The 13544-nt window shown below is 44.8% G+C and overlaps 1 protein-coding gene across 3 annotated transcripts in view; it reads right to left on the bottom strand.

The window, feature by feature from the left end:
* Positions 1-4459, bottom strand: part of Prtfdc1 (phosphoribosyl transferase domain containing 1) — a 95745-nt gene extending 91286 nt beyond the window's left edge. For all 3 annotated transcript variants that reach the window (XM_032884530.1, XM_032884532.1, XM_032884531.1), the window contains exon 1: positions 4374-4459. In XM_032884530.1, coding sequence (XP_032740421.1) covers positions 4374-4421 — 48 coding nt within the window. In that variant the 5' untranslated portion in view covers positions 4422-4459. The remainder of the gene's footprint in view (positions 1-4373) is intronic.
* Between the last annotated feature and the right edge of the window lie 9085 nt (positions 4460-13544).

The following is a 13544-nucleotide window of genomic DNA, read 5'->3' as shown; positions in this document are numbered from 1 at the left end:
TACTATACACATACCCATATATACACGCACAAATATATACATACAGACATACATACTTATAGACACACATACATATATATATATACACATAAACACACACACACACACACACACACAAATGCCAAAGAAAAAGAAAAGATGATAGGAAAATTAGGAAACACACCTATACGTGAAAACAGTCAGAGCAGACAGTAGCCCAGAGCAACATGAGCAATGTGGATGTCAAAGTCTGACTCCTCTCGGGCAAGTCTGCTAGCTATGGGACCTGGGACATATTACTGTCTCTAAAACAAAGTCAAGGCCTGTCTCACATGGCTACTGAAAATGTTAAATAAGACAGATAATGAATGTAAGACTCCCTGTATGTAGTCTGTAGTGCTATGCAGTGTAACTATACTGAAGCACCCATTGTCTACATAAGTCACATAATCATTTATATAAATACATTGTAACTCGGTTAGAGGAAAACCTTAGTGCTGTTTGCCAAAGTTTTACTACTCTAGGTCAAGCAGTAAATTTTAATCCAGCAGGAATGCACGTGTCTAGAACTGTTCTCATGATCACACGTGGCCATTATTTCTAGTTAATCTGAAATGGTGTTTTCGCTGCAGAGACAAAAGACAATAGGAGATGAGACTCCAAGTCTGTTTTGCTGACTTTGCACACAAATGGCGTGTGTGTGTGTGTGTGTGTGTGTGTGTGTGTGTGTGTGTGTGTGTGTGTGTAAGTCTAACCCTGGAGGGGTGCAGAGCTGCAGGGCGCCTCTGAACTTTAGGTAGTGGCTAAACTAACGTTAAAACAAAAAAGAAAAAGCAAAGAATCTTAAATAGTTTTAAGATCACACATAACTTGCTCTAACTTTATTCATAATCATTTCTCTGTTTGAAGAGGCAAAAAACATCTCCAAGCTGGAGAGGCGGCAAACACAGTAACGGAGTCATTTTATATCACATCCAAATCCAGAACGCATTGACTGTCTTGGTCACATTTAAAGCTATGTTGACCACTTTCTAATTGTTTTTCTTTTGATATTTCTCCCCAGGGCAAAAAACAGTCAGAAACATGTGGGCAGAGCTCAAGCCTCCTTGTCCTGCTCCAAGGGCCATGCACCTAGTCCTACCTTCCCTACAGACGATTGTCATTGGTTTTCATGCCTATGGCTGTCCTTCCTTCAGCACAGAACCCCAGAAGCAACATCAGCAGGCCCAGGTCCAGAGCCCAACACTGTTCTAACAATACAAGGATACAAGGGTTCAAGGAAGGCCCAGGTTCTTCTGCTAAAGCAAGGACAAAGCTCAACAGACCACAAACACTTCCTTCACAGTGCCTTCCTCTTCTGCAGGCTTCTTCCTCCTCTTACTTATCCTCCTATTTGAGCAACTGGGTTCATCTGTATGATCTTGAGTTTGGAACTCACCATTAGAAAATGGCAGGCTCAACAGTGGGTACACAATCTTGCCTCCCTTTCTTCTAGAATCTGAGGATTGCCAACACGTCAGCAGCATGTGACAAAGGCTTGTGGTTCCCTTCTCTCTCCACAGATGACTGTTAAGATGGCCTGACTTTTGGGAACTCGGTGTCAGCGTGCCCGTTTGCTGTGAGCTCATGGTCCCTATCCTTACGTCTTGCTCTCTCCCAGTTTCTCAATAGTCCCTTTTCTCACACAAACTGTACTTACATCATGATTAAATCACTCGGCTTCATTCCTCTCACCGTCTTTAGCATCACAGCTCTCCCGACCCTGATTTTCCTTCCTAATCATTGGTAACACGTTGGGTGCGTTACTCTAAGCTGAGAGTCTGAAGACTGCCTTCCTGACCTTTCTAACTATTCCATTTTGTAGCTCCTTCCATTGCCTTACTCAGTTATTTAATCCTAATTCTACACCAGCAACACGCACGTTCCCATCAACCCACCAGTCTTCCGGGGTAGCCCTACCTCTGGAGTTACAAGGTCTGTTTATTGTTATAACTTCCTTTTTGATTTTTGTTTTACCCTACCCTTAAGGGCTGGCTATTTTGCCTACATCCTTCTCGCCTCTGGCTTTCCTAACCCTTTCCTTTCTTCAGCACCTGAATTTCTTTCGAATTTTACTAAGTCTTATTGGAGAAATTAATATATGTGAAGGGTGTTTCTGTCATACACCCTTATCGTCAACCTTAGGGGGCACTTGGGCAGTTCAGCAACTACTCACAGTGCCCAAGCCTCACTCTAGCTTCTTCTCTCCTCTTGCTATGCCCATGGGTCCTTCACAAGGCCTCTGTAGACACAAATAGATAGGAATATTGTGTTTACAGTTTTTCTCATTTTAGGCCTTTTAGACTTTAGTAATCTAAGCATTCTATGAGTACATCTAGATTTATCTCCTTTTGATTTTTAATACTCTGTGGTGATGGGGATGGATTTTTTGTGAGCTACACCTCTAGCTGGATTGTGCCACTCTACTTTGGAAGCATCTAGCATCTGTGGTACACTCTAGATTTCGCAATTTGAAAGGCGTTCCACATTGCCGAGTACTGTCAAATAGGTGGCTATTTGAAAGGTGCTCCTCACTAATGGCCTCTGGTCGTCCCCATCCGACTTGCTCTTCCGGCAACATCAGACACTTGACGATCTCATGACCCTGGCTAGTCCACTTCCGTCAAACTGTTCCCTAGACATCGACTCCTCTCCTGCTTGCTTTCTCCCATCCAGCGCTTCATTCCTGGTGGGCTTTGTGTCCACCATGTGCCTCTCACATCTGGGGGCGTTCCGGGCATTTGTTCTTAACAGTTGACTTTATTTCTTCCATTTTATTTTATTCCATTCTTCATTTATCCCCGAAACTAACCTGACAATGGTTTTCCAAATCTACCTTAGTACATTCTGGAGTCATTTCAAGTATGACTTTCAGATTGCGAACCTTAAAGATGTCATTTGGGAGGCAGTTAGCTTAATGACTTCCTTTCTTTCTTTCTTTTTTTTTTTTTTTTTTTTTCTGGAGCTGAGGACCGAACCCAGGGCCTCTACCACTGAGCTAAATCCCCAACCCCCCTCTTTCATATTTTCATCCCCCTCCCACCGGGTCTATCATACCCACAGCGACTGGATTGTTTTTATTGTAAAAGCACAAATCAGAAACTGTGATCCTCTCTCTGCCCTTGACATGTGTCTCGGTGCCATGGGTCCTCACATGGTTTACCTTCCGTTTCTGTTTCTGATCTTGGGTGAAATGTCAGTGCAGACTCTTTGATCATATGGGTAAAGACACTGCTCCCCTCCCCTTTCCAGGAATGGCTGGCTGAACTATCCAGACTGTGTTTTCACAGGGCTTGCCTGTGCCCCTTCCCAGAATGCAAGTTCCAGGAAGAAGAGTTTATCTGGTTACCAGGTGTAGGAGCAGAACCTGGCACAGCAGACAAAAGGCATTCCTCCTTGAGGGAAGGAAGGTCCTGCAGTTTAATTGAGAGCTGAGCCCCACCTTTCAACCTGAACAGTTCTATTTAACTGAGAGGTGTTTCCTTCCCAACCCACTCATTCTAATTCAATCCATTCATTTCCATAAACAGATTAGCTGCGAATTACGCGCTGAGCTCTGGAAAGAGGACCTTAATGGCAAATCAGCCCCGCCCACCACCTTCACACGTTTTCACCCCATCCTGGACTCACAACTACCATCCGCTAGAGTTTAATTTCAATATTGTGGGAGCTGGGTACCCTCGGGTTGACACCTGAATGAACGATCCCTGAAATTGAAGAGGTTTGGATCTGGCCCCACTTCCATCCTGACACACTACTGGGTTTTTCACACATCAAGTTTGTCTTCAGACACAGACAAGGCATAGGACACTCTAGCTGCTGGCTTCGCCGAGCCGCGCCCCAGATTCAGAGTTCCGATTGCATTCACTTGCGCTACTTTGCACCTTGGCTGCCCTGAAGAGTGAGTTCTCAGTGGCCGTTTTGAAAACAAAACTCAAAACTCACTGAAGTGAGGAGGCAGTGCTAAAAGGAAGGCCACTAGAGCTGCATGCTGGGGACCTTCCTAAACCCCGGCTGGCAGGCTAGAGTCCTTGTGGATAGCAGAAGTGGGGACCCGGTAGGAGGCTGGCTTCCAGGCCAGGAACCCGCGGGGAGGGTGGGAAGGGAGGAGTTATTGGGAACTCTGGATGAAGGAGTGATTTTAGTAGGAGTTTCGTCAGACCGGGTGGAGAGGGGAGGCCTGGATGCGAGAAAACCAGCGATCTCCGCCCGGAGGAGGAACAAAGCCTTGGCCGGTTCTCTCCCGAACGCTTGTCAGCTAAAGGGTTGGGGGCCGGGAGTGGAGGGGTGCCCCGAAGGGAGGAGAGGGGAGGGGAGCGAGCTAAGGGAGCCGGGAATCCGGAGTTCGCATTTACCACGACGCCTCGCCCGGAGTCTGGCGCCTTCTCACTGCTCCCGGCCATGTCTCTCGCGGGGAACGCCGGACGGACAGCGCCCGGAGGATGTGGGGGCGGGGGGGAGATGTGACTGGGGCTGCCCCGCCCCCAGCCTGCGGGCGGGAAAGCTGGGGCTACAGTCGAGGCCCATTCCCGGGGCGGCGCGGGAGCAGCTGTGGAGCAGCGCCTGATGCACCTGAGCGCGCTCCGGGGAGCGTCCCTGGCGGCCCCCCGCCTGCCCCTTTGCCGGCTCCGCACCCCGCGGGGATATGGGTCAGGCCTGCGATTCGTTCAGGAGAGAAAGACGTCCCTTGTTATTTTCCTTCTCAAAGCCCATCGCTGCAGCCCCCAGGCCAGCAATTTCCAAGACTCCTCCCTGCCAGATTTTAAATGCACATTTGTCCCCAGTCAATGCATTAAAGAGAGGCAGTGTCGCGCGTCCTGGGCGTTGGAAGTGGGCCGGAGTATCCCGGAGGACTTCAGATCTTGGCGCCCTGCCAGGAGTTGGAAAGCGCCACGAGCCGGCATTTCCTCCGACCAAATCCTGGTGATCCGATGAGCCTAGGGCAGGGACTTTTTTACAAAATACTGTATCTGATTTACCATTTGACTCTAATTGTCCCAGGTTGTAGCTAAAGGCAATTGCTCTGCTCTGATTAGAAAGCCTTGTTTTATGAATCTGTTGTTAAACCAACCCCTAATCCCAGGTTTCTTCTAGCCCAGCGACCTGGTCCTTTGTTCTTTCCTCTAAGGTCCTGCTTTCTGTTTATAGTCCTTGGTCTCCCTCATCTTGCCAGAGCCTGCCCACGGCCCACTTTGGGTTTAATAAAGGGTATACATGGGTATAGTTCTCTTGACTGTCTCCTCCAAAAGATGTTTGCTAGGATAGAGTATAGCTCAATGATAGAGCATTTGCCTAGGATGTGAAAGGCCACGGGGGTTGTAAACACAGCAACACACACATACACGCATACGTACACGCGCACACGCCTCAACACAATGGCTTCTTCACTCTTTGGCTAAGATCAAATGCCAAAAAGATCTATTCGATATTCGTTTTCTGGCACACATTGGCAAGAGGAATACCGAGTGTGTTGCTTTGAAGGGAACAGGTTACCTATCAATACATGTTGCCCTGAATTGGAATAATTGTGTAATAATATTGTACTTATTTTTGGTGGACCAGCCATGCTCAGCACTTTGGCTGTTAATGTTTAAGCAGCGGAACTGTGGAAGAAGAGGGGTACAAGGTGTGGGCTCCCTGACATTAGTCCCTGGGCTTGGTGCCTGGCTGCATCAATGTGATGTTCTCTAGCACACAGGTAAATAGTTTCAGTCAGAGCTACTGCCTCTCACCTGTTTTCCACTTCATTTCTTCAAAAAACGGGCCCAGACAATATTCATAAGCAATATTATTGAAAATTCCAGGAATTGGTCTGGAGAGAGATGGCTCAGTGATCAAGAGTACTTCCTTCTCTTACAGAAGACCGGGGTTCAACTCTCAGCACTCAAGTGGTGGCTCACAACCACCTACGGTAACTCCAGTTCCAGGGGATCTGATGCTCGCTTCTAACCTCTGTGGGTACAAGACAGGCAGGTGTCGCATACATGTAGGCAAAGCACTCGTACATGAAATGAAATGACATAAATAAATCTTAAAAAGAAACTCCAGGGACTGAAAAGTGCTGTTGTTATGGTAACAACTGAACTCTAGAGTGCAGGAAACATGTTAATGCCGTTCAGTGGCCACACTTTTCCCGATGGTTACGGTACAGACCTAAGGTGGGGCTATGGGTGGTTCACAAACCCTGCTGGAAGATGCATCACGCGAATATCCAACTGCTTCAATGTCAGACTCAGCCACAAAAGTCTCCCTGTGAAGTCATAGTAAGAATTATGGCGGCAGGGAACTTTAAAATATTTTTCAGGGCAGGGCACGCGTCTCAGCGTGCGTTTAGGATGCTCGCTGGCTGAAAAATGGCAGGTAGACCTTTTTCAAAAGCCCATACGTTTAGACATAAACAACAATGAATTTCTGGAAAAAAGTATAGCTTGCTTGAAGGACAAGAAGACTCTTTTTGTTGGTATTCTGTGTAAGCTCCTTCCCCACTGTTACCTGGCAACAGCCAGGTATGCTCCGCCCCACAGTTGCCTGGCAACAGCCAGCTGTGCCTGGTGCTATAAAAGGGGCTGCTTGTCCCCTCCTCGCTCTCTTGCTCCTTGTTCTTGTCCTCTTGCTCTCTTCCCCTTTGTCCCTTCTCTCCCCATTCCCCTCCCCACTCCCCTCCAAGTGCTCATGGCCGGCCATTACTCCTCCCCTTTTTTACTCTTCTTCTCTCATTAAACCTTTCCACGTGGAACCATGTTGGCTTGTTGTGGTTTGTCCAGATGCAAGCCGAGATTTCTGCCTCAACACTTTTATGAATTCATGTTCTAGACCATCCCATAGACATAAACAACAATGAATTCAGTGAAAAAAATTAGCTTGCTTGAAGGACAAGAATCTCTTATAAATTCACGTTCTAAAACATTCTATATATATAACACTGTAGGACATTTTATAAAGAATCATAAATAAACTTTAAAATAATAAGCTTGTATTTTTCCTGTTATATTTTGTATTTGTTGGACTATGATTGATAACTCTGGATCACATGAATGTGATATAATATTAAATTATACTTGCAATGACTAGAGCCATAATGTTTCTGTCAAGGCTTTAGAATTAATCTTACAGTAGGAAGATTTAGAGGTATATTTTTAAATTTCTGTAATAAAGGTTCTGAAATAGTTTTGGATAGGAGTTTCAATTCTAGTATGTCCTGTATGTCTTTAGCACATGAGTCTAAACTAGTAAGATAAATGTGTTATGTTTCGATTCTCTCCTCTGTAAGGGGGGAGGGGTGGGCATTTTTGCACTGCATGTGATAATGAGGTTAACATGAGAAAACATTCATGAAGAACCTTTGAGAATGTTTACAAAAAAGCGTAACGTTATCTGCTTGAGATGCCGTGAAAAAAACAATTCATGAACAAAGAAAGGTTTTTGATTGCTGAATAAAGGAGACATTGCTTCTCCCTGGGATGAGTCTCCTGATTGGTTATCTAATGGCCTCTCCCTGGGATGAACCCCCTGATTAGTTATTCAATGGTCTCTCTCTAAGGGATGAGCCCCTTGATTGGTTATCCAATGCAAAGTGGTCAGTCCTAAGACCATATACATTCAAACAACAAAAATGGACTCAGAATGCTGTATTTGTATATTTGTTTATTTATATATATTTATATATTATATGTAAATATATATATAAACGTATGTGACAATAATAAGGTAAAAGAGGCTATGAATTCAGAGGGAATAAGGACTGAGGAGTAGCTGAAAAGAGGACCAGAAGGGGCATAAGTGATGTAATTCTATTTTAATTAAACATGTATAAAATAAAAGAATAAAAGGAAAGATTTATACAATTATTATATGAAAACTGATAGGAAATTGATGTGTGTGTGTGTGTGTGTGTGTTTGTGTGTGTGCGCACATACCTGAAGGGTAGAGCAGGGCACCGTGTATCCTGCTCTGTCATTCTTCAACCTTATTCCTTTGCCACAGATCTCCCATTGAGCCTGGAGCTGGTCTGGTAGCCAGGAAGCCCCAGGAACTTCTTGGCTCCACCCTAGGCAGTACCGAGGTTTCAAGTGTGCACAGCCATACACAGTTACTTTGACATATTTTATTTTTTATATGTGGCTGCAGGGATTTGAACTCAAGTCTTCACGATTGAGCAGCAAGCCTTCTTACCAACTAGGCCGTCTCTCCAGACCCTAGGGATTACTCTTTAAAACTTATGTAAGAGCCTGGGGAAAGATGGCTCAGTGGTTAAGAGTACTTGCTTCCCTTACAGAGAACTTGGATTTGGTTCCCAGCACCCACACGGCAGCTGACAACCATGCATAAATCCAGTACCAGGGGAGCAAATGGACTCTTCTGACCTCCACTGGCACCAGGCATGTGGAGTAAACACACGAAAAAAAAAGAAAAAAAAACACGAAGGCCAAACATTCATACGCATAAAATGGAAATAAATAAACCTTTGTAAAGAATCGACATAAGGTTTGGACACCTATGGTCTGTAGACAATCTGGGACTGATATGTCAAAAGATACAGAAAACATGAGACTATAATTAATAATGGGTTATTAGTAAGTGGGGTGTTAGTCCCCTAATGATTCTGTCCACTAATAATTCTTCAGAGGAGCTACAAGAACAAAGATGTACATCTGTTATTATAATGTATAAAATAGATCTGGGGGAGTACCCGGTGGGCTCACGCCACGGTGGTCCCCTGAGAAATCACACCATGCAACAAATCTGGTATAAAGGAGGTTTATTGGGGGTAAGGGAGAGGAATGAGTGATGTGCTTATAAAAAGATAAAGAGAAGGGGATATGTTCTATGGAGGTGTAGTCAGGTGTGGGGGAAGGGGGTGCCTCGTCGGGCCCATGCTGAGGCTTCCCTTCCCACTGAGGGACCAGCCACACGATGGTATAGTATAGAATAGAGTTTACTTAGGGCATGGGGAGGGGAGTCAGGACTGTGGTAGAAGCAAAGAGAGAGAGAGAGAGAGAGAGAGAGAGAGAGAGAGAGAGAGAGAGGAGAAGAAGAAGAAGAAGAAGAAGAAGAAGAAGAAGAAGAAGAAGAAGAAGAAGAAGAAGAAAAGAGAAGAGAAGAGAAGAGAAGAGAAGAGAAGAGAAGAGAAGAGAAGAGAAGAGGAGTGAAGTTGAGGCTGGCCATGAACACGTGGAGAGGGAGGGAGAAAGGGAGTGGGGAGAGAGCAGGGGAACAAGAAAGGGAGAGTAAGAACAGTGAGAGGAGCAAGAGAGAGAGAGGAGGGGGCAAGCAGCCCCTTTTGTAGAGAGTCAGGCTCCCTTGGCGATTGCCAGGTAATTGTGAGGCGGAGCATACCTGACTGTTGCCAAGTAACTGTGGGGGAGGGGCTTAGACAAAATGCTAACGTGAGAGCCTGGAGAAGGAGTAGAGGCAAACCGATGGAAGCTGAGCCACGAGGGCCTAGAAGCAGGGGCGGAAAAGTATAGAAAGGGGGGCCTAGAAGCAGGGGCGGAAAAGTATAGAAAGGGGGACAGAGGGAAAGAGATTGGCCAGGAACTGCCCACACCTGGGAGCAGTCTAGGGGAATCACCTACATCTTCGCCATGTTGATAACCAGTAAGTGCCCTCATTTTCCAGGCATTTGCTCTACCATGTTTTCACTGAATGTTCTTCTCATTTTAAATCCTCTCCACTACCACAGTACAAACACAGCATTTATCAGTAACCGGATCTCCTTCAAGCTGGACGTTCTTACTATTCCTTTGACATTTTGGTGACTCTTGGTCCTTTGTTAGCCAAGCAGCAGTCTCATCTACCCACCTAAGGTCCAACCAGTCACCCAGTGACAGCGGATCGGAAACTCAGAAGGACGCTTGATTCTTTCCGAGTCCCGAAACAAGAAAATAAATAAAATCCTGTTAGCCTGGGAATTGTGTTGAAATACATAAACATGCGAAACTTGGTGACTCAGATGATTAGTCAGAGTTACTGGCGAGAATCTGGAGCGAAGCCACTGTGGAGGAAGGTCAGTGATAATGACGACGGTATTTGCTTTTCCATCAAGCTGAACAGAACACTTTACAAAAAAAATGAAACCCAAAACACCCAAAACCTCTAGACAGTCCCGTCCAAGTAAAAACCTTGTGACCCCTGAGGTAATCTTGTCTCATAGCTGTAGAAAAAAAAAATCAACTTAAAAGCCGCATTTGCATTCATAAGCGTAGAAACCCATCTTTCCAGCCTCTCACTGCGGTCTGATTGCAATGTGAAGTCCTTGAGTAAAGAACACAGCAGTTCTCAGAACTAAAGCCAGAGGCTGCCTGGGGTGAGCTTTTATAGCATCGCACCTTCCTTTGTGAGTAACCTTCTGTTGAAGAACTTGCTGAGGGTCTGTGGAAGCCCGCCTTCCCCCAGCAGTGTGATAGATGGGTGGCCACAGCCTGGGTGGCTTCCTGTCATCCACCGACTATCTCCCCATCTAACCGGAAGAGGAATTGGATCGTTTCAGGGGAAAAAAAGAATACTGTGTCCATGTGTTCCTCCAGATTCCAAGTCTTGGCAGCTGATCTCAACCGTCTTGGCCACCATAAAGCAGTCGCTGGAAGATCACGGCTACAGAACTCTGAACTGAGCACAGAATAAAACAAAACAGATTGGACGCAAAAGTTCTATACCGGAACCAGCGGTGTAGTTTTGAATGAACGGAGTATTAGCATCTGATGGTGTGGTGGCAGCATATGCAAAATTAACCCGTACCTCAGCCATTGCTACCCCCTCCCCCCCCAGTGCTAAGGTCTAATTCAAACAATCCAAACTAAGCCACATGGAAACCAAACAAACTTCCCAACGTCTACAACTTTGGCTAGTAACCTAAGAAGATATTTAATGGTGTATGGGGCTGAGAACAAGCTGTTTATTTTGTTTAGCTGTGTGGATATCTCCTCAGCTCTGACTTGATGTGCCACTGGTCCAGAGGACGGGAGAAACTGGGTTCTGGATTGTGTTTTAGAGTTGAGGTTGGAGAAGCTTAGGAGAGAGGTTCATAGTTGTGACTTAAGGATGAAAACGGATGAAAGAAAAGAATAACTTCTTAAAAACCTCATCATAACAGACTTCATAAAACCATCATAAATGTATGGTTTTAATGTTAGCTCCAAGTAAGAAACTAGACATGGTATCAAAGAAACACAAAAATGAATAGGCATTATCAACATTTTTCCAACTATATATTATAGTTTTTTGTCTAAGGAATATGCCACAGGAACTTTAGAGACTATGACTTAGACTCCTGACTCCTCTAAGACCTCAGCTTTGCAGTTTGTGTCATATTTCAAGTTGACATGAATCTTTTAATAGTTTTTAATTTTTTTCTCTCATGGCTGTGGGTTTTTGCCTGCATATATGTCTGTCTTTATACCACATCTGTGCATGGCCTACAGTAACCAGAAGGCATTGGATGCCCTTGGCAATGTGGTTAAAGGTCAGTTGTGGGTACAGGGAATAACCTGAAGAGTAGTCAGTACTTTTAACCACTGAGCCATGTTTCTGGTCCCAAATCTTTTTATTTGTCCCCGAACATCAGAATCTTGTTTCCCTGCCCCACTTCCCAGGTGTGGACATTATGAGCCCTCTGAATAGCAGCAGAGTTGAAAGCCAACCATGTGTTTTTTTTCCTTTTGGCTCTCAGTCACTTGTTAAAGCTATTGTTTTCAAACGTTGCTAGCATTTAGAATAACTCGTGAACCAGGAAGCAAAATTGAGCTGTGGTAGCACAAAACACACAGGGTGTGGGCATGTCAAGCTCCCGGCTATTTCTAAAGAGCCGTTTTTCAGCCAGGACAATGGGAGCAAAGGCAACAAATACATTAATAGTTCCATGGATGGTGAATGAAATGCCAAGGCTTTGTGTTCCTAACCAGGGAGGTTAACTACACCCATTCCTTGTCGGTGCTGTGGGAGACTTTGCAGGTTTAACCTCATGCAGGAGATCAAACTAGACATTCTGTCTATAACTTTAAAAGGAAGTTAGGTAGTTTTCTGTTTTTCATAGTACAATGCGAAAAAATTGATGGCCTACTGTTAGCATTTCGTCTAAACTCCGGCTCACAGTTACCTGGCAACAGCCAGGTATGCCTGGCTTGCTATAAAAGTAACTGCTTGCCCCCTGCTCTCTCCCCATTTCCTTCCCCCTCTCTCCATGTGCTCATGGCTGGCCTCTACTTCTCTACTCTGTCTCTCTCTCTGCCTCTTTCTCTTATCTCTCTGTCTGTCTCTGTCTCTCTCTCTGTCTTTCACTGCCTCTACTACCCTCTTGACTCCCCTCCCTATGCCCTAAATAAACTCTATTCTATACCATACCCTGTGACTGGTCCATTAGAGGGAAGGGATGCCTCAGCATGGGCCGGCAGAGGCACCCCCTCCCCCTATACCTCACCATAGAACATATCACACCTCTCTTTATCTTTTTATAAACATATCACCAGATTCAATCCCCTTAAACCCCCTCCAAAGAAATAAAAATAAAAGAGGTGAAGTTCAAAGTCATCGAAAACAAGGATTGATATCTTCAGGCTTTTTGACTATGGAAAGTTCATCTTACAAAGTTGTTGTTAAACCTGAAATTTTTGAAGAAAAAGACCCAGTCCACAATTGTCCAACTGAAGCAAGTTTTATTAAATACTGGCCAGGAAGTTAAACACTGACAAGGTCCATTCCCGGGATTTCTAAAGAAATGGTCCTGAGTTTGGTCAGTCAGGAGCCTGTAGAGGCCAAACCCGCAAGGCTGCATACTCTCTGCCTTCGTCCAATCAGGGGCAAGCATACATCCTGACGTATTTCCTGCCTAAACACCTCCCACTTACGGGTGATCAAGCACATCCGCCGCAGTTGGGGCCACCAACCTTGCTAACTGAAGCGGAAACTCTTGACTTGTTATCTTACATTAACAGAAGCCCCCAGCATCCCGGGAAGTTATCTGTCCTTGGGCAAGTGGGGCTTACAGGTTAACTCTAGCCCTTACATTGTCACTAAAAGTGTACTGTACCATCGCCTCTGCTTCACATTCCACAAAAGGTAAAAAGAAAACACGAATGTTTTTCCATGTTGTGATAGAGATTATCGACACTTTCTAGAATGCTAGGGCCATCTTTCAACCACCACATAAAGTGTTGCATAGGTTTCTCAAGTTTCAATTTTATAAATTCATATAAATGAATGTTTGTAATAAAATGTGTGTATTTTAGCTGCTTCTAGAGGACAAGAATGTCTAAATTAGGAGATAAGTATTTTAAGGCTTTTGATGTGCACTGCTAAATGTAGTGAGGCATACTAACGAAAGTGGTAAATTGTACGGGTTTTAAAAGTGAAGTCTTACTGTGAAAGCGTTTTGAGGTTCGGAGGTAAAGGCTGTTTGCTAGCTTACATGTAAAAGCTTGGTAATTGGAACTAGTAAGGAAAGTCAGTTTGATATGTGACTAATTCTCCTCTGTAGGCTACATTAAAACAATGCGGTTTTAGTATAAAGTTATACCTAGACCAATGAAAAG

Source organism: Rattus rattus, chromosome 14 (genome assembly GCF_011064425.1).
Source record: "Rattus rattus isolate New Zealand chromosome 14, Rrattus_CSIRO_v1, whole genome shotgun sequence".
Taxonomy (NCBI): Eukaryota; Metazoa; Chordata; class Mammalia; order Rodentia; family Muridae; genus Rattus; species Rattus rattus.
This window is presented reverse-complemented; position numbering and strand designations above follow the sequence as displayed.